The sequence below is a fragment of the Pygocentrus nattereri genome, chromosome 24 (assembly GCF_015220715.1).
Source record: "Pygocentrus nattereri isolate fPygNat1 chromosome 24, fPygNat1.pri, whole genome shotgun sequence".
Lineage (NCBI taxonomy): Eukaryota > Metazoa > Chordata > Actinopteri > Characiformes > Serrasalmidae > Pygocentrus > Pygocentrus nattereri.
Window position 1 is genome coordinate 14,404,786 of NC_051234.1, and position 25,993 is coordinate 14,430,778.

General features: G+C 40.2%; 1 protein-coding gene across 3 annotated transcripts in view; it reads left to right on the top strand.

The window, feature by feature from the left end:
* tmem67 (transmembrane protein 67) overlaps positions 1–25,993 on the top strand; it is a 55,970-nt gene that overhangs the window by 20,293 nt on the left and 9,684 nt on the right. For 2 of the 3 annotated variants that reach the window (XM_017704026.2, XM_037533780.1), the window contains 16 exons: positions 1,460–1,614; positions 1,963–2,071; positions 2,545–2,631; positions 7,764–7,829; positions 7,907–8,063; positions 8,859–8,982; positions 10,982–11,087; positions 11,167–11,223; positions 11,309–11,407; positions 14,985–15,083; positions 15,775–15,783; positions 15,945–16,031; positions 19,867–19,966; positions 20,325–20,464; positions 21,975–22,115; positions 25,131–25,208. In XM_017704026.2, coding sequence (XP_017559515.1) covers positions 1,460–1,614; positions 1,963–2,071; positions 2,545–2,631; positions 7,764–7,829; positions 7,907–8,063; positions 8,859–8,982; positions 10,982–11,087; positions 11,167–11,223; positions 11,309–11,407; positions 14,985–15,083; positions 15,775–15,783; positions 15,945–16,031; positions 19,867–19,966; positions 20,325–20,464; positions 21,975–22,115; positions 25,131–25,208 — 1,614 coding nt within the window. The remainder of the gene's footprint in view (positions 1–1,459; positions 1,615–1,962; positions 2,072–2,544; positions 2,632–7,763; positions 7,830–7,906; positions 8,064–8,858; positions 8,983–10,981; positions 11,088–11,166; positions 11,224–11,308; positions 11,408–14,984; positions 15,084–15,774; positions 15,784–15,944; positions 16,032–19,866; positions 19,967–20,324; positions 20,465–21,974; positions 22,116–25,130; positions 25,209–25,993) is intronic. The other variant, XM_017704027.2, reaches the window with a different exon arrangement.

Below are 25,993 nucleotides of genomic sequence, written 5' to 3' on the forward strand. Positions count from 1 at the left end.
TGCAAATGGAAAACTTGATTTAAATTTTGTCCCTATTCCTATTAAACTGGGCCCAGTGTGTAAACTTATTGTCTTGTTGGGCCAAAATGCAATACGCTACATTTTAAGAATACATTTTTAAAGGAATATTATATAATATATATAAGTTATATATTGTATGTCTTTGATTTCTCACTGTCAGAAGGGGTGGGGTTAGGGTAATTTTCTGATAGTCTGAATCAAACTTCCTCATGGACCACCATTGGCCTGCGGCCCACATTTTGGGCACCGTGCTTTAAGCTATAGGATTTTGTGAAAAAAACACTGCTGTTTTAGTGTTTTCAGAGCATGGATCAGAACATGACTGCATTGCATTGTGAATGTTAGAATCAATTGCAGTTTAATAAAATTGGAAGCATTAAGATCAGTTCTTACATACGGCGTACACGTACATGTTTACAGCTTTAAGTATGAACATTCATAGTTTTGTTCTCATGCTTTCTTTCTTAACAACAGTCTCTATAGCACAGTGAGAACAGGAATCACATCTGAGGCTAATCTGAGGAGCTCACTTGTCAAGTTTTATGTCTTATTGAAGTCTTTTCATTGGTTGGTTAAGCTGTAGTTGAATGTCTTCTAAAGCCAGGCATACACAGTGCAATTTTAGAAATCTTACCTAGTAATAATGCACACTTTATGTTTGAATCATTGTGATGAACAAAGCCTTAGATGCTCACACTGTACATAAACGTTTGGTCTGAATGACATGGTGTGAGAAGCACAGCCCCTACAGACATGCTACACTGTTCCCTGAAACTAAAAGCAGGCAGTAATGTACATGGTTCTCCACAATCTATTTTAGAAACGCCTTACAAATGACCTCACAGCACTATTCAGTCGAACAGAGTAACATTGGAATATATGGATGTTGGTACCGCAAATGTTGACTTTTTGATTGGTCTGTTAGTCACTGTGTGTTCACCCATATTGGGGAAGTGGTTGTGATTGTGTTTGTGCGTGCTTTAAAATGGGCTAAAATCACACATTGTATACCTTACTGGAACATGCCAAATTGGAATGTTTAAAATTACCATTGACTTTGTGTATGACCCCCACAGCATGTGCACTCTTCACTGTGCAAGCAGACTCTCACTTACTGCCAGAGTCATTTGGTCATTAGCAAGTAAATGAGCATGGTATTGATACCTGATACCAGTATCAGTACTGATGCAGCCCTAATTAGAACAGTAATTAAGTAAAAGGTGCATTTTTTTGGCCAAAACTAAAAGATGAAAGAAAAATGATGAAAGAAAAAAAAAAACGTTTGTGTTTTCAGTGTCTACAGTGTGAATACTTTCTGGGAATTGTGCCAAAATGATGGTCAAGTGGTGGTGAATTTAAGATTTATCATTGTGAGGTAAGAGATTTACACCGCTCATAAAATCATGTGACTTAACACTGATTTTGATTTGTCCTATAGTCTTTTACCAATCTGACAGCCTGCCAGACTCTGGGGAATATGTGTGTATTGAATATGCACTCCATGAGCACTATTATCAACGATGCCTGCGGCCTCTACAACACCATCTACAGAGCCACTGCAGCCCAGGGCAACAACCAGAACATCCCCTACTGGTATATACATGCATCATAGATACACTGCTTATTGTGCACTGCCACTAGAAAATACTGTTCAGTCTTTTTTATGGCAATAATTCATCCAATAAAAAAAAATTATTCGTTTTTTTTTTTTCTTTCAGTATTTTGGTAGTACCATCCAAGTTATGTTAATGTAAATGTAAAATTTTAAAATGTAAAAGCTTACAAATAGCACAATACAATGTTGATGTCATCTATATAGACCAATATAATACATATAGAATTCCAAGCTTAACACATAGGGTTATGTGTAGTATGTATAGATATACATACATACATATTTATAAAAGTATTTTTACGTTTTTTTTTTTTCTCTTTTCTCAGGAGGATTAACATGCCCTGGCTGTATTACGGAGACCAGCCAGGACTGGCATCAAGAGTTCTACAGTCTGAGCCGTTGCCGGTAGGCTTCAGCTTCAAAGGTACAAATAAGGTAAGAGAAGATCATGTGCTAAACAGCATTTTCTTACCTTTTATGTACAGTTTGAAAACCTCAGTTCAAATTAACAAACTTAAATATGGTGTTTTCCTGCACATTTTCATGTGTTTGCTAAGTTCAACATATTGGAGAAAAGCAGAAACTGTTAAAACATTCACATGAAATAAGCAGACATCCTCTCCAGAGAGCACACTTCTGATTATTATAATGTACAATTACTGTTTAATTGCTATATTTAATATATTGAAAGATCTAAATAAATAAATAAGAAAAATGTAGTTGTCCAAAGTTATGCCAGTTTTTTTGGCAATATATTCAACTAGGCAAGTAAAGAGAAATTGTGCAGTAAATTTGGCCTGCTTTAGAGGTAGACTGTATGTGGTCAAGCAGTATTTGCTGAGATATGTGCTTTTACAGTAAAACATAGCTCGGTGGAAGAGATCATGGATGTGTGTGTGTGTCCTTAGAACACTAATATCGAGCTACTGGCTGCAGTGTACACGGCACAGGGAGAGTTTATCAGATGGGAAAGTGTTGGCGGAGGGAACTTGCAGGTAAACCAGCACTCTGATCACACACCTCATGAACTGTAGACATTTATACCAAATAAATCCTGCTGGGTTGTTGCCCTCCTACTGCCTCCTCCACATCTCCTGGTGTACTGGCCTGTCTCCTGGTAGCGCCTCCAGCCTCTGGAGACAGCAAACTTTCTTGCCACAGCTCGCATTGATGTGCCATCCTGGATGAGCTGCACTACCTGAGCCACTAGTGTGGGTTGTAGAGTCCGTCTCATGCTACCACGAGTGTGAAAGCACCACCAACATTCAAAAGTGACCAAAACATCAGCCAGAAAGCATAGGTACTGAGAAGTGGTCTGTGGTCCCCACCTGCAGAACCACACCTTTATTGAGTGTGTCTTGCTAATTGCCAATAATTTCCACCTGTTGTCTATTCCATTTGCACAACAGCATGTGAAATTGATTGTCAATCAGTGTTGCTTCCTAAGTGGACAGTTTGATTTCACAGAAGTTTGACTTACTTGGAGTTATATTGTGTTGTTTAAGTGTTCCCTTTATTTTTTTGAGCAGTGTATATTCTCTAAGTTGTACTGACTCCACAGACCCCATTTTTTTCTTTTTCATCTATCCATCCGTCCATCCTCAACCGCTTATCCAAGTCCAGGTCGCGGGGGCAGCAGCCTAAGCAAAGAGGCCCAGGCCTCCCTCTCCCCCACCACCTCCTCCAGCTCTTCCAGAGGGATACCGAGGCATTCCTAAGACAGTCGAGAGATATAATCCCTCCAACTTGTCCTGGGTCTTCCCTGGGGTCTCCTCTCCATCAGACATGTCTGGAACACCTCCCTAGGGAGGCGTTGAGAGGCCATCCTTACCAGATGCCCGAACCACCTCAACTGGCTTCTCTCAACGTGGAGGAGCAGCGGCTCTACTCCACACCTCTCCCGAATCGCAGAGCTTCTCACTCTGTCTCTAAGGGAGAGCCCGGTGACCCTGCGGCAAAAGCTCATTTCGGCCGCTTGTATCCGCGATCTCGTTCTTTTGGTCACTACCCAAAGCTCGTGACCATAGGTGAGAGTTGGAACGTAGATTGACAGCTTCGCCTTCTGGCTCAGCTCTCTCTTCACCATGATGGACCAGTATAGGGTCCGCATTACTGCCTGACTAGAAACCAATCCGACTTACTGCCGGCTATACGAACCAAGCTCCTGCTCCATTTGTACAGGGATTGAATGGCCCGTAACAATGAGCCCCTCACCCCGTACTCCTGGAGCACTCCCCACAGGATCCCCTGAGGGACGAATGCCTTCTCCAAATCTACAAAACACACGTAGACTGGTTGGGCGAACTCCCACGCACCCTCCGGGACCCTGGTGAGGTTAAAAAGCTGGTCCAGTGTTCCACGACCTGGGCAAAACCCGCATTGTTCCTCTTGTAGCTGAGATTCATCGGTCAAACTCTCTTCTCCAGTACCCCTGCATAGACCTTACCAGGTAGGCTGAGAAGTGTGATCCCCCAATAGTTGGAACACACCCTCCAGTCCCATTTCTTAAAAAGTGGAACCACCACTCCGGTCTGCCATTCCAGGTGGACCGCCCCAGATGTCCATGTGATGTTGCAGTGGTGTGTCAGCCAAGACAGCCCTACAACATCCAGATCCCTCAGGAATTCCGGGCGGCTCTGCCACCAAGGAGTTTTCCAACCACCTTGGCTACCTCAGCCCAAGTGATGGACGGACCCTCGCTCAGATCTCCAAGCTCTGCCTCCTCTAGGGAAGGATTGTTGGTGGGATTGAGAAGTTCCTTGAAGTATTCCTTCCACCATCCAATGATGTCCCCAGTTGATGTCAGCAGCCCCCAGCCCCACTGTATACAGTGTTGGTCGGGAACCGCTTTCCTCTTCTGAGGCACCTGACAGTTTGCCAGAACCTTCTCGGTGCCTGTTAATAGTCTTTCTCCATGGCCTTGCCAAACTCCTCCCACATCCGTGTTTTTGCCTCAGCAACCGCCAAAGCCACGACCCGCTTGGCCTTTCAGTACCCATCTTTTGCCTCTAGCGTCCCACAACCAGGCCCGATAGGACTCTTTCTTCAGCTTGACCACTTCCTTTACCCGAGGTGTCCACCAACGGGTTCAGGGATTGCCGCCACGACAGGCACCTACGACCTTGTGGCCACAGCTCTTATCTGCTGCATCGACAATGGAGGCACGGAACAGGACCCACTCTGACTCAATGTCACCGGCCTCCCTCGGTATGTGGTCGAAGCTTTGTTGGATGTGGGAGTTGAAGATCTTTCTGGTAGGTTCCTTTGCCAGATGTTCCCAACAAACCCTCACAACTCGTTTGGGTCTGCCAGGTCTGTACGGTATTTTCACCCGCCATCTGATCCAACTCACCACTAGGTGGTGATCAGTTCACAGCTCCGCTCCTCTCTTCACCCGGGTGTCCAAAACACATGGTCGCAAATCCGATGACACAACTACAGACTTAATCAACGAGCTGTGGCCTAAGGTGTCCTGATTCCATGTGCAATTATGCACACCTTTGTGTTCAAACATGGTGTTTGTTATGGATAGACTGTGTCGAGCACAGAACTCCAATAACAAAACACCACTCGGGTTCAGATTGGGAAGGCCGTTCCTCCCAATCACGTCCTTCCAGGTTTCATTGGCATTGCCCATGTGAGCATTGAAGTCACCCAGCAAGATAATGGAGTCCCCACAGGGGGCACTTTCCAGTACCCCCTCCAGGGTCTCCAAGAAGGCCGGGTACTCCGAACGGCCATTCGGTGCATAAGCACAGACAACAGTTAGAGCCCGTTCCCTGACCCGAAGGCGCAGGGAAATAACCCTCTCGTCCACTGGAGAAAACCCCAACGTACAGGCGCTGAGCTGGGGAGCTATGAGTAAGCCCACTCCTGCCCGATGCCTCTCACTCTGGGCAACTCCAGAGTGGAATAAAGTCCATCCCCTCTCGAGAGAGTCTGTTCCAGAGCCCCTGCCATGTGTTGAGATGAGCCCAACTATATCTAGTTGGTATCTCTCAGCCTCATACACTAGCTCAGGCTCTTTCCCTGCCAGAGAGGTCACATTCCATGTTCAGTAGCCGTGGTTTGGAATGCCAAGGCCCCCGCCTTCGGCCGCCACCCAATCCACATTATACCGGACCCCATAAGCGCCTCTCCCACAGGTGGTGGGTCCATGGGAGAGTGGTCCCATGTAGCTCATTCGGGCTGAGCCCGGTCGGGACCCATGGCTAAAGGCCCGGCCACCAGGCGCTCGCCGAAGAGCCCCTCCCCAAGGACTGGCTCCAGGGTGAGGCACCGGTAACCCTAATCCGGGTGAGGGAAACTGGGTCCTGGTATTGTTCTTCATTGTTCTTTTCTTGTTATTGTATTTTATTGTTCTGTTTTAAAACATTAGGTTATGAAAAGGTACAAATATGTACTTTTCACTTGGAAAAACTTATTTAAGGTGCACAATTGGACCTTAAAACCACTGATGTACCTTTGAGGGTACATTTACATTGTTTGTACCTTAAACATGTACCTGCACAGCACCTTTATTTCTAACAGTGTAGGGTTTGTTTATTATTTGGTACCATAATGAAGTAGGGGTTGTTTAATGGAATATTGTTATTTTATTGATGAACACTTGTCAGAATCCTGAAATATTATCTGTTTTATCATCTGTTTAAACAATAGGGTAATACAACCAATAGAAAGAGTAGGGGGAAAGCTAGATTAGCATAAACTAACACATTTTTTCTTCTTTTTTCCTTAAGTGTTGGCATTTAAGCATGTAAGCAAGGCTAACATTTTTGCTTCAAATGAAAGCATGAACTTTGTTTACACTTGGAAGGATTCAGTTAAATTCAGTGGTTTCAGCTAGAGATAAAGTGCATATGATAGGCAAACACATGTACACTTCAGACATAAACATCATGCACAGATGTTTAGTTCACATTTCTCACATATACACCTACACTTCAGAGTCTGCATGAGATCAGCTTGAGGTCAGCAGCAAGAGCTTTCTGAGCCAATTACCATATATGGTACGCAGACCCACATTCACATAGCAACAGGGACTTTCTGGAACTTTTTTGTATGCATTACTCTAGGTACATAAGTCTGTTTTAGGAATGTAGCTTCAGACAGCAGCTGTGGGTATTACACTCACTAGTTGCCGTGCTGTTATATTGGCAACTTCAGATTGCTGTAGAGTAGACACTGGGCTTTATTCACCAACCATTAAACTCACATATGCAGTTTTTATGAAGATTCTGACATTCACCAGTGTTTTCTTATTTGGGATTTGTTCTTAGGTAGGAACAGAATATACACAGAATCTTCTTCAGAGCACAATGATGTGAACAGTTCTGCAGATTAAGAACACATCGTGAATCTGACATAGACTTTTTTTAGGACGTTTCTTAAGAACAAACATTTTTTTTCTGCCACTGCTGATAGCAACAGCAGTTGGTGGAATGTTCCATAAACAGTTCATTTTTCCTATGTTTTGCTGTCAGCTGGATGTTAATTTAAATGAAAGCTGTGGGTGCTGTACAGCTCATTGTTGAAGTCCCAGTATTATATAACAAAAACAAAAAGAGTAGAGAGAATTCTCCTCACTTTCATTTGTCTTGAATTAACAATCAGCACCTCTGAAGCGCTCCTCTGTTAATCACCCAATTTTGCCCTAATACTGTCACTATGGCACCGTTTTAATGGTAGCGTTCTGTCTGCGTTTGTGTCCCGCTATGAGGAATGGAACATCGTATATTTCTATTTTTTTCAACAGCAATATGTAAACACAGCATTTTGCTACAAAGCACTCCACAAGGTTAATCTCATGAAATATATATCAAATTGAAGTCAAAATTTGCATATAATGTTATGGAAAGACAAGATGACCAAAAGCACATTCTACTTGACCATGTTTAACTACTTAAAATATCCATGTTACATTTTACCCACAAAATCTTTTTTCTTTTTCTTTTTTTTGGCCAAAAATGAGCCCATACTTTATTGAAATTTCTTATAATTCATTGTAAGTAATTCCAGCATTGCAAAATTTATTTAGTTATATTGTCACCCTCATATTTCTGCATTTTTTTACCAATGTAATATTTTAATATGTTGGTGATCCACGTTGGCTCTTTATTACTTGTAGCTCTGTCCAGACACGTTAATCAGAGAACAGGCTGCTTACATCTTTGGGACAGCCTACAAGCAGAATGTGAGTATCTGTTTTAACTGTCTGTAAATACTGAGTGTGATTTGCATGTTTTTACTAAGCATGTTCCTTCTCCACAGTGCGTCCTCTCTGTGTCTGACCTCCTGGCTGGTCAGTCAGAGCCTCTGTTCTATGACATCTTCCTGGTTCAACAGAAGGCTCAGGGAGATAGGCGACTCCTGGCAGTGCCTATACTAAACCTCAACCTGCAGTTCAACGGCCAGTTTGTCAACCAGGGTAACATACAGTTCACTGCCATTCAAAAGTCCGAGATCTGTTGTTGTATTAACATTTTTAATTATTTTACTCTAGGCTTCCAATTTTTAAATATGTGGCATTCTGGATTAGGGCCCAATCGATAATAATATTCCATAGCTGATACTGTACAAAGGGGCTAAAATTCATATAACCAGTAATATAGACTGATGTAGATTTTATATTGATATGATTGTCAGTGTCAGTTACTTGTGAATTGTGATTTGACTGTCAGTTGTTTATGGTCATGTTTCCTAACAGCAGAAACTCACACTACCTGCTTCAAAACTTGTTTTTAACATGACTTGGTCAACACTGCCTCAAGATTGAATCCCCAACGCTGTCTTAAGGGCCATTCCTTTACTATATTAGCTCAAGTGAAGTTGGTTTGAGACATTAAAGAAATGAGTCAGCATAAGTGTTCACTTTGGCAGCAGAACATCCTAGAACATTATTGTGATCTAGCACATTTTCCTTTTCAAATCCCCACCAAAATGGCTGACAGTGCTATTTATAAATTATGGCAATAAAATACTTTAAAGCACTTAATATTTCAAAATTTCAAAATTCAGTTAGACTAAAGAATAATGTTGATTATTCTTTATAAGATTACAATATAATTTTTCAAAGACTGTATCTCTTTAGTTAAACATAAAAATATAAGGCAAAGAGTTCATTGTAAAGGCGTAACCTTGTGTATATCTATGTATTCAACATAATTTACCTATAGACTGTTCACTTCTAATTTTTATTTAAAATTTTTAATTTTGATATTAGCCACGAATATGAATAGCTGGTACCTCACACGGAGGCTGGTTCTGATTGACACCTTGAGTGGAAGAGAGAAGAGTCTGAGTTCTACCCCCAGAGTCATACGCATAGCTTCTAACTTAAAGATAAGGTAATATACACTATGTACACATTCATACATTACACCATTTCAGTAGTAATGTATCAGAACTTTATGAACTTATTAGACAGAAGCAAAGCCATGTGTCAGCTGTGCAACATGGAGGTGAAATATTGTACGAATACCACAAATGTGAGTAACGGCAGCACCACCCTGATATTCAAAAAATGTCAAACTCCAAACAATCTACACTAGTGAAGGCATTTGTGAAATTACCTTTCCTGTGCCAAAAATTTCTAAGGCTCTGGTAACTTCTATGTGTAAGGATATATGTCCATACAGCAATGATGTACACAATGGCTTCCATAACCTCGTTTTTGGAGCCACGTTTATATTTGACCCACACATTTGAGTGAAGTGGCCATTCCAAACCTTTACGCAAACATTGCATCACAACTTTACTTAAGTCGACAGAGAGGGTTACAGTTACGGCTCACTGCACCATTTTTGCGGAACAAGCGAATCGAATTGTGACATGGTGAATCAGAATCGAATCAGTTTGGGAAATCAGTGGTGATACCCAGCACCTTGGTAGAACTGCTTGAATGATGGCCAGAAAGGCAAAGCAAAACCGCTGTATGACAGCAAAGGCGGAGCTAGAAGCTATAGCTGACATAGCTGGCATAGATGTGAGGCACTATCCAACTGTGCAGCATTGCTTACACAAACATAGTCTGCTTGGAGTCTTTGAGTCATCAGAAACAAACTTTTTTTGAGAGAAAAAGACGAACATTTGATGAAAAGAAAACCTTGCCAACTATTAAGCATGGGATTGGAACTTTTGTGCTTTGGGGTTGTGTGGCAGCCATATTGCCCAGGCAGATAGTAGAATCAATTTCACAGAAATTTCCAGAAGTAGTCTGAATCCAAAAATCCACCATGAACAACTTCAATAAATGAAAGTCGAAGTTTTTGGAATTGTCCTCTCAATCAACTTGAAAATCTGTGGATAGATCTTATACATGCTGTGCATAGATGGTCCAAGAATGTCACAGAACTAGAAGCTTATTGCAAGAAAGAGTGGGTGAAAATTCTTAGAACAAGAATGGAAAGACTCCTATCTGGCTACAAAAAATGTTTGCAAGCTGTCATATCTGCAAATGGAACAAGAAATCTGACTTGGCAGGCAATCACTTGCACACCCCCAAGTACTATTACTTTTGACTATTATACTTTTTTCTGTTTTTAATCTCTTCCGTAAATAAATACATACAATTTCTCTCAGTCCAAAATGTCTTTAATTTTTACAGGTAAGATATACACCAACCAGCCACTTCCTTAAGTACACTTCATTGTGTCTACACGCTTTGTCGGTTTTATCTGATACACTTTTCATGTAGGTGAACTTTGTGGTTCTACAATTACAAACTGTAGTTAATATGCTTCTCTGCATACTTTGTTACCCATCTTTCACCCTGTTCTTCAGTGGTCATGACCCCCACATGATGACCACAGAGCAGGTATTATTTGGGTGGTGGATACTTCTCAGCACTGCAGTCACACTGACATGGTGATAACTGTGGATCAGACACAGTAGTATTGAATGGAGTTTTTAAATACTCTCCACGGGTGGACTACAGTCTGTAATTGTAGAACAAGGTACACATATATGGTAAGTGGAGCTGATAATGGACAAAAAGTGTAGATACAAGAAGGTGTACATAATGGAGTGGCCCATCAATGAATGTTCATAAATAGGTGTAAATAAATATAAGATTTTATAATAATATATAAAATTATTTATGGAAATAATTTAGGTGACAGTTGATGCCTAGTGATTAGCAAAATTAGCCTTGTAGCTTCAATGCTAAACTAGATAAGCCAAATTTGGAAGCCAGTGTGTTGGCTTATTGATAACCTTGGGGTATGTCAGAAACTAAACATGTCCTGTTAAAACAACTACATTTGGGGTAAGGGGAAAACTGCGTAAAAATTAGTATTTTTTTTGCCAAACGGTTCCTTTTCATTTTTTTTTTTTTATATCTTATAGGTTTCAATTGGTGCCAAACACCCAGAAAGGAGCGGTATACCCTCCTCTGATGACGGTGTCCTACTCTGATATTCTTATCACTGACCCAGCAAAACAAACTGTAACCGTAAGTATACGCATGCAGTTGGTATGTATCTGGACAGAGTTTAGAAGTAAATCTTGATGTGTTTATGTGTATGTTCTAGGTGTCATTCTCTGTGGAGTATGAAATGGACCAAAATGAAGCTCGGGTCAAAACTGATGTGAGTGCTGAGATGAGGATAAGTTTAGTTTCTTCAACTGAATCAAGATTTCTCATTAATGGAAGTTTTATTTGATTGTGTCCAGATTGCTCTGGGTGTACTGGGTGGAGTGGCCGTTGTGTACTCTCTGTTGAAGACAGCAAGCTGGAAAAGAAGAATTGCCTCTCCTCTCATTGATTTTCCGGCAAGTGTACACATACAGATACATCAAACTACATACTGACCACATTTTACACATGGTAATTGTATGTGACTAGCATCTGTACTGTAACCTGAAAAGATTTTTAACCATGTACATTTACACTTGGTACTCAAATGCATCTCTGGCTTGTCAAACTGAAATCTATGTGGCATGTCAAATAACATCAGCTCATACACAACACCCAATTGTTTGTGTTTCATTTCACTTTTCTGTTCTTTTCAAGAGAAAATTACACACTGGCACAGCATTGTCAATTTCTTTAGACAAGAAGATCTCTTCTGCCAAGGATCTAGACATATAAGAATATCTCTATTATATAGCCTTGATAAATAACTATAGTCTAACTTCAAAAAGAATTACAAGAGTAAAAGAATATCAACAAAAAGTATAAAAGGGTAAAAAAGAACAAAATACACTGCTCAAAAAAATAAAGGGAACACTCAAATAACACATCCTAGATCTGAATTAATGAAATATTCTCATTGAATACTTTGTTCTGTACAAAATTGTGTTGACAACAAAATCACACAAAAGTCATTAATGGAAAATCAAATTTATTAACCAATGGAGGCCTGGATTTGGAGTCACACAAAATTAAAGTGGAAAAACACACTACAGGCTGATCCAACTTTGATGTAATGTCCTTAAAACAAGTCAAAATGAGGCTCAGTATTGTGTGTGGCCTCCCCACGTGCCTGTATGACCTCCCTACAACGCCTGGGCATGCTCCTGATGAGGTGGCGGATGGTCTCCTGAGGGATCTCCTCCCAGATCTGGACTAAAGCATCCGCCAACTCCTGGTGCAACGTGGCGTTGGTGGATGGAGCGAGACATGATGTCCCAGATGTGCTCAATCGGATTCAGGTCTGGGGAACGGACGGGCCAGTCATCTTGCAGGAACTGCTGACACACTCCAGCCACATGAGGTCTAACATTGTCCTGCATTAGGAGGAACCCAGGACCAACCGCACCAGTATATGGTCTCACAAGGGGTCTGAGGATCTCATCTCGGTACCTAATGGCAGTCAGGCTACCTCTGGCGTGCACATGGAGAGCTGTGCGGCCCTCCAAAGAAATGCCACCCCACATCATTACTGACCCACTGCTAAACCGGTCATGCTGAAGGATGTTGCAGGGAGCAGATTGCTCTCCACGGCGTCTCCAGACTCTGTCATGTCTGTCACATGTGCTCAGTGTGAACCTGCTTTCATCTGTGAAGAGCACAGGGCGCCAGTGGCGAATTTGCCAATCCTGGTGTTCTCTGGCAAATGCCAAGCGTCCTGCACGGTGTTGGCTGTGAGCACAACCCCCATCTGTGGATGTCGGGCCCTCATACCATCCTCATGGAGTCGGTTTCTAACCGTTTGTGCAGACACATGCACATTTGAGGCCTCTGGAGGTAATTTTGCAGGGCTCTGGCAGTGCTCCTCCTGTTCCTCCTTGCACAAAGGCGGAGGTAGCGGTCCTGCTGCTGGGTTGTTGCCCTCCTACGGCCTCCTCCACGTCTCCTGGTGTACTGGCCTGTCTCCTGGCAGCGCCTCCAGCCTCTGGACACTACGCTGACAGACACAGCAAACCTTCTTGCCACAGCTCGCATTGATGTGCCATCCTGGATGAGCTGCACTACCTGAGCCACTTGGGTGGGTTGTAGAGTCCGTCTCATGCTGCCACGAGTGTGAAAGCACCACCAACATTCAAAAGTGACCAAAACATCAGCCAGAAAGCAGAAAGGTACTGAGAAGTGGTCTGTGGTCCCCACCTGCAGAACCACTCCTTTATTGAGTGTGTCTTGCTAATTGCCAATAATTTCCACCTGTTGTCTATTCCATTTGCACAACAGCATGTGAAATTAATTGTCAATCAGTGTTGCTTCCTAAGTGGACAGTTTGATTTCACAGAAGTTTGATTTACTTAGAGTTATATTGTGTTGTTTAAGTGTTCCCTTTATTTTTTTGAGCAGTGTAGAATAAAAAAACTTAGCCACTGAGTTCTTGTGGAAGGAAGGAAAATGCCTTCTCTTTACTGAGCTTAAGTGACAAGATGGTTCCTGGACAACCACAATGCAAAGATCATCACGAAACATCCTTTTTTTTATCCTGTTTGGGGTGATGGAGTGGGGTCTGAGAGTAATGCAATTTCAATACACTGTATGCCCTGTACATATTGTAGTATTGACAGTAAAGCTGACTTGACTTGACTTCTTTCACAGATCCATATTATCTTAGTCCCTATTGTATCCAAACTCTGCACTTCTTTTGGAAACCCTTAAAACCAAATGTATATGCTGTGATTTAAAAAAAAAAAAAAAAAACATATTCTACCCTGCGGCACGGTGGCGTTGTGGGTAGTGCTGTCGCCTCACAGCAAGGAGGGCCTGGGTTCGATTCCCCGGCCAGGTGACCAGGGTCCTCTCTGTGTGCATGTTCTCCCTGTGTCTGCGTGGGTTTCCTCCAGGTTCTCTGGTTTCCTCCCACGGTCCAAAGACATGCAGTCGATTGGACATGCTAAATTGCCCCTAGGTGTGAGTGTGTGAGTGACTGTCTGTGTCTGTCTGTCTGCCCTGCGATGGACTGGCGACCTGTCCAGGGTGTATCCTGCCTTTCGCCCGAAGACTGCTGGGATAGGCTCCAGCACCCCCCCGTGACCCTGACGGAGAAGCAGCTTAGAAAATGGATGGATGGATATTCTACCCTGGTTGTACCAGGCTGTTACATCCTCTCAAGGCCATTAATTGACATTATGAGCTCACTCTTAAAACTGGTTTCAATAAGTTTTTAGGAGCCTGCTTTATCTTTGAAGACTTTTTGTTTCTAGCAGTATTTGAGCTCTGGACTAGCTTTCTCTCTAACCTATTGGTAATTAGCAAAGATACTTTCTCTAGATAGACAAAGCACTTCTTGTAAGTCGCTCTGGATAAGAGCATCTACTAAATGCTGTAAATATAAATGTAATATTTCTCATTTTGAGATTTCTATAAGATTATAAGATTATTTAACTTAATTCTAGACATTTTTAAATTAAGTACTTTTATGAATTTATCTCACTATATTGGTAGATCATTTTGCTTGTTTTAAGACATATGCTTCTAACAAGCTAAACAGTCTGCCAATATAGTGAGATATTTTAATACAGAGTAGAGTAAAAGCAGTGAGATTATAATGATCTAAATAGAGAGAGAGAGAGAGTGAGAGAAAGGCAAAGGTCTTTCAGTATTAACTTTTACAGCAAATCTAATTTTCTTGGGGTCATTGGCTCATGGGGCCCTAGGCAGCTGCATACATTTGCCTAGTGCAATTTTCATTGTGCTAATTGGTTTACATTAGCTTTTGTTACTCGTTAGCTTCATTGGCCTTTGGTGAAAAAACTAAAGAAGCAGCCTTTGGATGCTGAACATGTTTTGGCTGATGGACTATATTTAGAGCAACTTTAAACTATTGCTCCAATGTTTCCTTTACATTTTGACATATCACAGTATATAGTTGTATTATAATAATATACGGCAGTAAATAAATGCACTTCCTCTTTTATTCAGACTTTTCTCTTTTCTCTTTTTTTCCAGACCATTCTGAAGTTCTTGCTGATATATGCTGGAGATTTGGCAAATGTTTTCTTCATCATCACTGTGGGAACAGGACTGTACTGGCTCATCTTCTACAAGGTCAGTATTTTGCAGTTGTTTCCTAAACCCTCTAAACACTAAGAGTGAGATTCTACAATAGAAAATACAAAACCAGAAGATTAATTGCCAAAACCAGTCACCTTTACTGCCCAGTCAAATGTATCTACACTTTATGCTTTTGCTCATTTAAAGTCACTCAAAGTACATTAACAATATTAAACACACAACTGAGCAGTCTTCCTTGTAGTATTTTCAGTATTCGGTATTTCATAAAAAAAGTTTTGGGAGTGTGTTCCAAAAATTTGGAACACTGGATGGAAAATGATAGGGTAACTCCTAACTGCCTATTATTCAAAGTTTCTGCATAAGGTTCAATGCATCGTTTTAGCTTTTTCTCCTTTGCCATTTCTCTGGAATGGAGCATTTCACATTAAACCATTCTGATTGACTTTCTTTTCATCATAGTGATTGAATTATGCGAAAAAAAAAAAAAAAGTGTGGAATTCGCCTTTAGTAGTATATATTTGTAAAAATGTTCTTCACAATGGTACCTGTGGTAAAGATGAGCAATTAATACTGTATTTAAAAATATGATCTTACAGTGATGTAACATATTTCAAAAAAACATAAAAAGCAAGCCTTCTTAAAAATATGTGCTGAATGTAATAAAGCTTATAGTGCAAATCAAATGTCTTTTTGTCTCTTTCCTTTTCCTCTGGTTTTTGTCCAGACAGTGAAGGCAAGTCTGTTTCAGTAGTTTGATCTTAGTGATCATTTTTTGTGTTCTCCATCCAGGTCTCGTGTTTGTGGCCACACTTCATGTTCATGTTTTTATGTGATGGAATAAGTAGGCTGTGAAAACTGTCACCCAGAGTTTAATCTTATGTATCTATTTTGCAGGCTCAGCAGTTTGTGTCTGTGTTGTTGCCGTTACCATCTCAAGAGGAACGCTTTGTGACGTATGTTGGCTGTGCTTTTGCACTTAAGGTAATTTGTAAATGGCAACATAAAAGATGGAAGAGTGCATGTTAGTTTTACCAGCTCTTCATGCTGTCCCTACATGAAGCGCTATTCAAATGAAATTAAAGTATGTGTGGATAAAAAGTATGTGGACACCCTTTCTAATTATTGAACAATTGAACTCAGGTGTTTCAGCCACACTCATTGCTAACAGGAATATAACATTAAGCACGTAGCCATGCGCTTTCCATGGACAAACAATGACACTAGAATGGATTGTACCGAAGAGCTCAGTGACTTTAACCCTAACACTGATGTAGGATGCCACCTCTTCTTCAAATTTTTGTCCTGCTAGAGCCGCTCCAGTCAGTGAGTGCTATTATTGTAAAATAGAAGTGTCTAGGAGCAATAACAGCTCTGCCACACCAAATGTATGTAGACCATGCAAACTCACAGAGTGGAGTCACAGAGTGCTGTAGTACATAGCACATAGAAAATTGCCAAAATCACCAATATGCTGTTGTAGTATATATTATATTCAGACATCCCAACTTGCAAAAATGAATTTCAGGGAGACACTTCTCCCAACTTTCTGGGAGATTTCTGTAATGTGGGACCATTGCTTCCAGGATAGTTCAGACATAATCTAGGACTTCCAAGTGGAGTTTTTCTCTGGCATCTGCTTTCTGGGTTGCTTGCATCCAATTCCTGCAGTGCATTCTCTCTCAATATTCTGGGAACAACAAACCTACCTGCAATGGCATGCAGGAGTTCTTCAACACTGTCATTTAGCTTGTAAAGAACAGGTGTCTTGTTTTGAAAAATTACATTAAATTTGTCAAAGCGCTGAGTGACATTGTGAAGAAAATTAGCCTATAGTCTTCTGCAAGCCTTCATTGTACTTTGTTACTGCTTGCTTTGCAGATTTGATCAGTTTGCTTGAAATGTCAATGTTATGACACTCTGTGTCAATGAATTTGTTTATCTTACATGACATCAGATTGACAAGTGTCTGGTGTGACATCTGACTCCTGAACTCAGTCTTGATGTGCCTCACCATGCTGAAGGCTCTTTCTACATCACAATTGGAGTTCGGAAGCACTAGTAGCAGTTTCATCAACTTGCACAGCTCCACAAATCTTACTTGCCCTGAGCTCACAGATCGGACCTTTGACAGTTTGCCCCAGAACTCATCAACTGGTAAATTTCTGTAATTTGGAACCATTGCTTCCAGGTTAGTTGAGACATAATCTAGGACTTCCAAATGGAGTTTTTCTCTGGCATCTGCTTTCATCACACTGGGGAATCTCTCAGCCAAAGCCATGATCTGCTGTGGTGCCACATCATCTTGGTTCTCTGGATTGACAATTGACAGATTAGTCAAGATTTGGTCTCTCATTGGGAACTTTTCCTGTATTTTCTGAAAGCTTTTCACATAAAATGCTCTTGCATCTTTGAAGAACTGTTTTGTTCTGTTGGGGGAAAGTGTTTCCTCACTTTGCAGATGCCTCCTTGTCAAGAAGCCAACAAAAAGATCTTCATCTGCACGGTGAATTTCTGTGTTGCTTGCATCCAATTCCTGCAGTGCATTCTCTCTCAATATTCTGGGAACAACAAACCTACTTGGAATGTCATGCAGGAGTTCTTCAACACTGTCATTTAGCTTGTAAAGAACACGTGTCTTGTTTTGAAAAATTACATTCAATTTGTCAAAGCACTGAGTGACATTGTGAAGAAAACAAGCATATAGCTTCATTGTGGGGTCTGCAAGCCTCTTCTGAATATCCTTCGACTTCTGATTTTCACTGTGTGACTCAAAATAAGAACTAAAGGCTGGCCATTGATTCAGGAGATGGTCCAAACCTTTCCCCAAGGACAGCCAACGTGTGGGACAGTGTTTTTGTACTCTCTGCTGAGCTATGTTACAGAAGTCCTGAAACTGCTTCAGTTCCTCTCTTCTTTTTGAGCTTTTCTCAAAGTAGTAGTATATGTCAATTAGCAATTCCTCAGGTGACATTGAGAGCTCCTTAGCAGCAGTTTTGGCACATATGTTCACCAAGTGACTTGGACAGCCAACACTGTATATGTGAGGGGCCTGTGCTTTCACTCTTGATAAGAAAGAGTTGTTCTTACCAATCATGACATTGCAATTGTCACTGCTGAATCCTACGCAATTGGACCACTCAAGGCCTTTGTCCTGCATGGATGATTCGATGCAGTTGAAGATGTTCTCAGCTTTGGCCTCATTACACACTGGCATGTCTACAAATCCAACTGTCACCTTATCCTGTGTTTCACTGTAGTACCTGACTAAAATGGCACACTCCTTTTCACACATGATGTCATTGCTTTCATCAACCATGATACTGTATGGCCTTTTTTCTGTGCAGAGTAACTTGTACACATCCTCTGAGCATTCAGGTTCCAGTGCCAGGTTTATCATTGCTGCTGTCTTTGTGGAAGAGCAGGCATAATTCTTTGCTATTTCAGAGTCTGGGAACATTTTCCTAAATTTCATAAAACCTGCCTGTGTGCCTACACACATTAAATGGCAAATTATGCTCCACAATAAAAGATGTGAAATACACCTCAGCTGTGGTAACCTTCTCCATTAAACTTTGTTTTTCTTCCCTGCGCTTTGCCTCTCTAACATGCTGTGGTCCCTAAAAGATATAAAAGCATAAGATATAATTTTCTTGTAAATTACTAAATTTACCCTCTCTTTAAACTCTGTTTTTTATGTTTGACTACAACTTAAAACAAGTCCAAGATAGCTCTTTTCATGATTGGCCAGCAGCACATACTTGGCAACTAGTCAACTAATTGAGACAGCTATTAGCTGCTAATATAATATATATGTCACATTAACTCACCTCAACATGCCTTTTACAATCATTTAGTCCCCCGTGGGCAATGCTGAAATCAGTATTACAAACTGTACAGCGGGCAAGACTGTCATTGTTCTTTACTTTGACCAGACATGGATATATTTTAGAGAAGTCGGAGGTAAAATTAGTTTTATGTTTCCTCTTTTTGGAAGGCCCTGCATCCGCTTTCCCTCCCTCCGCCATGATGCTCCTTCTGTCACTGAACGCATCCCGTCCAGGAGGGGAAAAAACACTGCCCGTCCACACTAAAAACTGATTGGCTGACTCACAGACTCTTTGGAGAGAACAGGCCAAACAGAACCCTCTCTGTTTTGCATGCACTTCATCAATATGCACACGAGGGGAGCGCCGCTCTCTCCCTCTCCCCCTCTTTCCCACACGCGACTGGGGGAAAAAGTCTGTGTCGCCTGTGCGCGCATTTGTGTTCACTCTTGGGCCACTACTTCTGGATTCCGGGAGATTTTATCTGACTTCCGGGCATCAGGGAGACACTATTGATATGCGGGAGACTCTCGCGACTTCCGGGAGACTTGGTATGTCTGTATATTTATGGTGAAAACACTACAAATATTGAATTAAAAAAGTTAGCACTTCCTTGTGTTGGAATGACTGTGTCTGGTCTGCAGCATGTATTCGTCAGTAGTAAGGCTGCTGGATAGATCATATTTTCATTGTTAATGCAGTATGAGGGTTTAAGCCCATTCAGTGAAAAAAAGAATATTTGAGCTCAGAAACTAATGTTGGATGAGAAGATCTGGCCTACGATCAAAGTTCTATTTTTACAACAATAGTACTTACAGTTGGCTGGGGTATATCTGGCAGGGTGTAAACTTCACAAACTTTTGTGCAGTAGTGAGTCGTATTTTTGTAAGTTGTACATTTGTGTTTTTGCTATTTGTTTAGTTTAGGTATTTGTATCTGTTTTCACAGAAAAAAAAGTATTTATTACACGTGCACTTTCCCATGCTCTGCAGGCGGTGCATTTCCTTCATAAGCTCTTGGTGCAGTTGTCAGTGGACATATTCTTCATAGACTGGGAGAGACCTCGAAGCAAGACCAGTAAATTTGTGGAAGGTAATTAATGTCTTCAGTATTATCTTTCCTTTAATGATGTTCCAGGTTATTCTACAGTATCTTTACTCTTTTAACTCCTTAAACCCTGAGGACCTGAAATATGAAAATATATTTTGGTTCATTGTTTTTATAGCTACTTAAATATTAGTTTTGTAGTAATTACTGAATTTTTCGTAGTTACCAAATGACATGTATTAGGATTAGTAACTTAATAATGAGCATAATGCAGTGGTTAATTATTCCATATTGATTGTTAGTGTTTCTCATTTTATTTTTGTCTGCTGTATTTATTGTTTATGTACTCTCAGTTGTATTTGAATTACTCAGCATTGTTGGGGATGTTATTGTGTGATTTCAGGCTCTGGTGAGGGAAAGCCTCCAGCAGCCCCTGTCAGCATCTGGAGAACATACTTTGTGGCAAATGAGTGGAACGAGATCCAGACAATCCGTAAGATCAGCCCCACCTTCCAGATCATGGCCATTCTCTTCTTCTTAGAGGTAAGAATCAAGCTGGGGGTTTCAGCAGAGTATATCTGTGGGGGATTGTTTTCATAAAAAGTGTGAAAAAACTGTGGTGTAAAAACTATAAATGATGCAAATATTAATATAAATGATTCCTTAAGTGGCTGACAGAATCAAAAATCAACTCATGCCTCTTTGGTTTTGAGGTTTAAATAAGAGACACGAGTAGGCCCTTTTTTTTAAATTCTTTGCTAGTTTTTAGTAAAAGCAGATGAGTGAAGAGATGGGAAAATGCAGATTTTCTGAAAAATGGCTAGATGTTCTTACACATCTGTAAAAGTCATTTGCACAATGGGTGTTAATGTTAAGTTGTACATGCAGTTGGCTGTAAAGAAAAAAGTCAACAGAAAAGCCTACAGAAAATTACTTTAATGCCCTTCTGTGCTAATGCTAATATATAGATAACATTTTAACTTGGTGGCCTCATCTACTGAAATGCTTGATTTTGCGTACACATGCACTGCTTTGTAAATTTAGCTTTTGTGTAGACTTACAGGACTTTCCAACCTAAAACTAGTTAATAGTTAACATACTATTCTTTAGTATTCTTTAACATAGCACTATATCCTTCAGCCTCATGGATTCGATAGAATTCATGATTTCATGTTGTTTCCATGTTTTCGATCATCAGTGTCCTCTTACTACAACACATGATATGTGGTACGCAAATACTACAAACATTAGGAATCCTTCTGGTGTCAATCCTGACTGCTAGCCTAATTGCTAATAAATACAACCAAGCTAGTTATAGTGCAACACTTACCTGAGTTTGCAAACAAAACAGCAATTCTGTCTTTATTTAGCACAAAACAGACACAGGAAACATTTTTTTACACATTTCAGCCAGAGAAAATAAGCCAAACTGAAATAAAGTAGAACTTATTTTTTAGATTGTTGCCCTTCTCATCTGTCACTTTTGTCATTTGAGTAATCCATTATCTAAAGACCATTTCCACAGTTACATGGTAGTAATAAGATATTTGATTTCTTATCAGTCACCAGCTAGCTGAAAAAAAATCCACCACAAAGCAGCTATAGTTTTTCAAATGTTCCTTCCACTTTCAAGATACATCAGCAGACAGGGGGTTTCTTGGTCTTTAAACCTGAAAATCTCACACTAGAGCCTACTGGTGCACCGGTATAGGATGTGTGATCGATGTAGGATGCATGTTTACAACAAATGCCTATAGCCCTGCTTACATTTTTCATTTTGGCCAGAGTATCTTTTCATTGAGAGCATTAAAATGTCTCTTAGTAAAAAGTCTTAAAAAAGCATTCAGTTTAATCTGCTGATATCTGCACCCCGATACTCTGTACTGGACCTTTATGTACTGCAACTCATTTCAATCCTAGATGAGCAACTTTGTACTCTTTACGCTGGTGAGATGAAGTGTGTGTGTGTGTGTGTGTGTGTGTGTGTGCGTGTGTGTGTGTGTGTGTGTGTGTGTGTGTGTGTGTGTGTGTGTGTATATGTGTGTCTGTGCAGGTGGTGGGTTTCTCCAGCCTGGCTTTGAGAGACAACTCTTCAGAGCTTCGGCGCTCTGATGAGGTATACACACCTGCCTATAGCCGCATACTGCGCTATGGTCTTGCTTCTGTTATGTGGCTCTGCATCGGCTTCATACAGGTATACCATACATCTACTACAAACTGCTCCAATTCTGCTTCATAAAACTCCTGCTGTCGGAAGAAAACCTTGTATCTCCAAAATAATAACTTCACAGGAGAAGGAAAAAACTTTTACAAAAAAAATTTTACTTTTAATGTAAGTCAATGGAACCAGACTGCTTTCAAAGTGAATTTGAGGTCGTTTCTTGTAATCCATTCATCATGAAATTTACATACCACTGTAAAAGGCAACATGTGTTTTCAAACTATGTCAAAACTAAAAAAAACTAAAAATGGAGATGCAAGGTTTTCTTTCGAAAACAACATTATGTGGAAACAAGCAAATATTTGAGTGCAAATTGAGCTTCACCACAAGTTTACCAATATCTAATTTACATGAAGTATGCCCAAATTCATGCAGAAGTTTTGGTGGGGAGCCAATAAAACGACAGCATTCAGCAGTTTGTGAGGCAATGGCTGTGTTTGTAGACAGAGTTTATTGACTTTATTATGACGATTAAAAATAAAATGTGAAATACACAGAGATTTAAGACAGAAAAAAGATTGTGTAGTATATTTATTTTTCTAAAATAACATATTCAGATGCTGTATTGTTGCAAAGTGTGAGATGCTCATATACTAGCTGTGTTTTGTATTTTGTATTTCAATTTTGTACTTCAGTGTCAGTAGTATTAAAAAAAAAGCCCAGTGAAATTTGTCTTCACATGGAGTAGTTGCAGCATTTGTTTATAACAATGTGCATGTAAGATAAGTACATCCACTTGTTGATGACACGTACATCCATGTTTTGATGATATTGATTGATGAAGTTTTGGATACTTAGCTGTAGGGCTGGGTAATAAAATGATAACGCTTATTATCGCCATATATCTTTTCTCGATAGAGCTATAAGAAATGTTCCATTAATTTACGATATAATACACCATTCTCACACTTCCACGTTCTAACGAAATCCCTGGTGGCGTTTTCTACTGCAAGGAAAGCGGCACTACTCTGCTGTCGCCAGGAGAGGGCACACTTCTGAGTTTTTCGACATGAATAGAGAGGGAGGGATCGACGAGTAAAATGATTCTTTAGCTATGGCTGAAACGTGGAGTTATACACTCTCTGTTTGAGTGGAGCAACCGGCGATCTGTTCTCCTGTGACCAAGTGTGAGTGATGAGATAAGTGGTGTAACTGTACTGTCTTAAAGTGAATTCACCTCTTTCTGTTCATTCTAACAAACTTTAGCAGCGATAAATCATGTCTGCTCATCACAACTAAAGCACTGCTACAGCGTTACAGTCATATTTAAGTATTAGTTCGTTCCCAAGCAATGAAAGTGAAAGAAAGAAGTTGGTTCATGCAAGTCACTTAAAAGTTACTTAAAAGTAAACTGAGGAAGCTGTGAGGTATTGAAAAGCAGGAGGGTGCTTTCTTTCCAGGCTAGCTGTTTTTAGCAGATGGCTAACTTGAAGCAGCGTTCCATCATTCGCACAACACGACGAATTGATGATACTGTAGATCAAACAAGACACAAAGTACTGCTTTCAGTTTAAACATACCTAAAAGGAGGACTCCGTTTGCCTGGTGTTAGATACTTTGTGTTTCACCCCTCAAACTACTGTTTGTATGATACTACGATAGTATAGAGAAGTCCAGACTTCTGCTAGCTGGTGTTTGAATACTATAATATGAATGTGGTAGGAGTGATGGCAGTAAGGCAGTGTGATCTATCACTGACGTACCGAGCCAGCTAATGTTTGCTGTTCATACTAAATTGACATTGTTGAGAAACTAAACAGTTTAGCACTACTGTTGGCCACTTGTTTAGCATTTGTAACTTTTCCAGCTGACAAAAACAGTTCAGCAGAAACTTTCTCCCACTCTCCCATAACAGATATGTGAAATGTTCCACTGTTTGGCGAGTGTTAGTCATGTTCTGACCATAAAGGATAGTTTAAAACAGCAATTAACCACCTAGGAGCAAAAATCAGCCTTCAAACTTGAAAGAAATAATGATTTGACATTTATTGTGATATGTATTGATATCCAACGATATGAATTTTGTTTACTGTGATAACATTTTTGGCCATATGTGTGTGGGTGTTTTACTTATTTGTAAATCAGTGCTAATAGTATATCAATTCAGGCTGTTAAACTACTATGCTCAAATTTACACACACTCTTACCATACATGACATGCCAAAGATGAAACTAATGAATAGCCATCTGTTTTTCAGCTGTCAGCTGAAATTTGCATGCACTTGTATTGCGATTAGATTTAACCCTAACGTACATGAATAACAGCCAGTGAAACACTGTAGAATTTCTTTACACCCCCTACACACCTACACACACGTCCTGAGAGAGTTGTATAGATTCTGGATTTTTAGAAAGAGTCACAATTTAAACTACTTTGGTGACAGATGCAAAACTGTCAGATTTGTGTCGACTGATACAAATTCATCTGATCTAAATATAAATTCTTGTGATTAAAACTAAACTTCCTTAGTCAAGCACCTTTGAAGGTCAGCTTGCCCTGGCAATTTCCTGTTTTTGTGATGTACTTTAAGAAGCACAAGATCAGATTGGGGGTGTTAGGCAGCTGCTGTCTGTTAATGTCATGAAGCTTCTGTCAAATCATGACCAAATGTGACCAGTTAATAATCAGAGTTTGTTTTCTTTTGGTGTTAGAAGCCAAAAATATTGTCAAAGTATTAAGACTTGATCTGTAACAAGAACTTTACAACTTGTTTTGCTGGATTGCCTCTCTAAAACCTGCTCCCAAATTCCTCCAGTCTGCACTCTTTTATTTTCCCCAATTTTTGCCCCAATAACCATCCAAAGAGAGAGAATTGTTACCTAGCAAGCCTAAAACCAAAGATGTGACTCATCACACATGGCACTGAAAACTTAATATAAAAGTCAAAACACTTAAAACAATAAAAAATGTGCAATAGATGTATGTATTACTAAAGCTGTTATTATTAATCTCTGTCTAACAACTTATACTGTGTTTCTGTTCTATAGCTGATATTCTCAGTGTTCCATGAGCGTTTTGTTGAAGACAAGATCCGCCAGTTTGTGGACCTGTGTTCCATCAGCAATGTGAGTCTTTGGAGCAGCTGTGCTCACTGTTTGAGAGTGTGTGTTTTCATACATTTTCTGGATTAAAAATATCTTGATCTTTTAGAAAGACTAGAGAAAACAGGATTATCCTACAGGACCAACAGAGCTTTTTTCTAACTGTAAAGCCATAGCTACTTCTGTTTGGTTACTGAAATTAAACATAGGGTTAGTTTTCAGGTTAGAATTAGTAAATTACAAAGAAGTATTGTCCATATTTTACATATACACATATGGGACATGCACTGTATGGCAAGTATGTGGACACCTGAACATCATATCAATATGAGCTTGTTGGACATCCCGTTCCAAAACGAGGGGCATTAACATGGAGCCTTGTACTGATGTTGTTTTGTGGCAAAGATGGCATACTATAAGAGTGCCATGTTTACAAAAGTCACTGAGCTCTTCAGTGCGACCCATTCTACTGCCGGTGTTTGTCTGTGGCGATTACATGGCTTTTGGCCATAGTGTATTATTATTACATATAAGCACTTGCATATATGTAATATAAAGGGGACATGCATATGTATCTCTTCTCTATGTAATATATAGGAATCATTCTACTGAACTGGGTCAGAGTTGAAAACACATTTTAACTGACAAGTGCTTTAAAATAAAATGTTTTTGCTTTGAGTGACCCCCTAAATTAATTTTGTTTATTTTATTAAGGTTAGTTATTAAACATTCAGTTTTTGTCATTATCAGAATAATCATACCACTACTGAAACTTTACCAAATGTTTCAGTAGTGACAATTTTAGCTGA